Below are 2,500 nucleotides of genomic sequence, written 5' to 3'. Positions count from 1 at the left end.
CTACTACGAGGCGGAGTCCAGACTCATCATGTGCTGCATTTTCCGAAATTGAAAAAGGTAATGATGATAATGAAAACAGAAAAGAAAAGAATTATCAAAGAATAAACATAAAAATGAAAAAAGAGAAATAGAAAAAGGTCAATTTTTCAAAAGTGAAAAATCAATAAAAAGAAAATAAGAAAAATAAAGAACTTATAAAGGAATAACAAAAAAGCCCAAAAGCACAATACCATAGATAGAACGACAAAAAAAGAAAGAAAAAAGTCCACGCACTGGGGAAGTGAGAATCCACTGGCAAACAGAGTAAAGCCCTGTCAATTGCGGACAACCGCTGTTTTTATTGGGCCGATGTTAGGTCGCCTCCACACCTTCCAATGGCTGTGTGTGTGTGTGTGTGTGTGTTTGTGTATATAGTTACCTATTTACCTAGTTGTATTTACTTAGTCGTATCTTACGGAGAGAGGAGCTACGCTCGTGGTGTCCCTATTTGTATCGCGCAGTATCTAGTTTGCTCTTAAATTCGTCTATGGTTTTTGCACACACTATTGTTTCGTCCAATTTGTTCCAGACATCCACCACTCTGTGTGGAAAGCTGTTCTTTTTTGGGTCTTTTCTATAACTGCCCTTTTTGAGTTTCTTTTCATGTCCTCTTGTATTTCTCTTATCCCAATTTAGTAAGTCTTCTTTATCAAGGACTTCCATGCCCCTCATGATTCTATTGATGGTCAATAGGTCACCTCTTTCTCTTCTTTCTTCCAGAGTCGGTAATTCCAACTTTGACAATCTCTCCTCATATGACAGTTTTGAAAGTGTTGGGGCCATCTTCGTAGTTGCTCTTTGGATTCTTTCAATTTTCTTTATATTCTTTTTAGCACTGGGTGTCCATAGTGTTGCTGCATACTCCAGTCTTGGCCTTATCAGTGTGACTAGTATTTTCTTCACCATTTCTTCGTCCAAGTAGGTAAAAACCACCTTTATTGATCTTAGCAAGTTGTAGGTTTCTCTGACAGTTTTATTGATCTCTTTATCAGGAGTCATGTCTTTTGTGATATTTACTCCCGGTGTACCAGTCTAAAAGTCCCCCCGCTCATTTCTCCCCCCGGGGGCAAAGTATCCTAGGATAATTCTTCCCCCGGGCAAAGTATCCTAGGATATTTCCTCCCCCGGGCAAAGTATCCTAGGATAGTTTCTCCGAGGGGGAGGAAATATCCTAGGATAATCATCCCCCCCTCCAGCCTAAACTGCCCCCCTACTCCATCTCTATAAACTTCACAAGCAGCAGTTGTTTGTTTATCGTTGGCATCTCTATAAACTTCACGCAGTTGTTTATTTATCGTTGGCTAGTTTGGCTGTTGGTTACAGTTAGTGGTCGTGTGCTCACCCCCCTCTCAACCCCCCTCAAAAGTGAGTTGACCAAGTCGGGTTAACAGTTTAATTTAGTCAGTCATTCAGTGTCCGTGCAGTGAGACAGTCAGAGCAAGCGGAAGTATTGTGATACAGTTATGGAAGACAGCAAGTATAAAGAAATTTGGCAATATCTGAAATACGGCGAATACCCTGAAGGTGCAACGAAGGAAGCAAAACGTGATATACGTAGAAGAGGTGAACTATCACAAAGACAAAGGATTACAAAGGCGGAGCATGCCGACAGGAGACCTTTTGGTCCAGAACTAGGTCGGATGCAAGAAAAAAAATCATAATAATAAATTAATGAATAAAAACTATAATAATGTAAATAGCAAATAAAATACATAAATAAATGCATAGGTACAGGTAGATAATAAACAAATAGGTAAATAGTAAATAATAATGAATTGACATATAACTAATAATAAATGAAAATCAAAACAGACAAATGATAAAACAAAAACAAATAATATGAAATGAATTATAATCATTACAGCATCTTGCTTAGGTGTTTATCTAAATGATTTTTAAAGCTTCGAACTGAACTACATTGCACTACCTGTGCAGGAAGTTTATTCTATTCATTAACTACACGGTTGGCGAAGTTGTTTCTACCTACTTCCAAGTTGAATCTATTTCCGGACAGCTTGAGACCATTGTTTCTTGAGACCATTGTTTCAATGTGAAAATTTGGTCACTTTTGATGTTGTCAATTCCCTTTAGAATTTTAAAGACCTGTATCAAGTTATCTCTGAGTCTACGCTTTTTTAGGAAAAACAGATTCATATGTTTTTGTCGATTTTCGTATGATTTATTTTTGATATTTGGAATCAGTTTTGTGGCTGGCCGTTGTACTTTTTCCAGTCTGTCAATGTCTTTAATGAGATTCGGTGACCCTACGAAAACAACATATTCCAAATGTGGACGAACTAACGATTTATATAGCTTGTTAACGAGTGATGGACTTTTGAAATCAAAATATCGCGCAATCAATCCTAGAATCTTATTTGCTTTCTCAGAGGCTGAAATCCACTGCTTGGATGATTTGAGATCGTTACTGATAATTACGTCGAGATTTTTTTCACTATCCACT

At 37.5% G+C, this 2,500-nt stretch overlaps 1 protein-coding gene across 1 annotated transcript in view; it reads left to right on the top strand.

The window, feature by feature from the left end:
* Positions 1 to 52, top strand: part of LOC143025725 (serine/threonine-protein kinase pim-1-like) — an 879-nt gene extending 827 nt beyond the window's left edge. Inside the window, exon 1 of the mRNA XM_076185730.1 lies at positions 1 to 52. This exon is cut by the window's left edge and continues 827 nt beyond it. Within this exon, the coding sequence (XP_076041845.1) occupies positions 1 to 52 (52 nt within the window).
* The last annotated feature ends 2,448 nt before the right edge of the window (positions 53 to 2,500 follow it).

Source organism: Oratosquilla oratoria, chromosome 5 (assembly GCF_046742065.1).
Source record: "Oratosquilla oratoria isolate Oo_2021 chromosome 5, ASM4674206v1, whole genome shotgun sequence".
NCBI classification, from domain to species: Eukaryota; Metazoa; Arthropoda; class Malacostraca; order Stomatopoda; family Squillidae; genus Oratosquilla; species Oratosquilla oratoria.
This window is presented reverse-complemented; position numbering and strand designations above follow the sequence as displayed.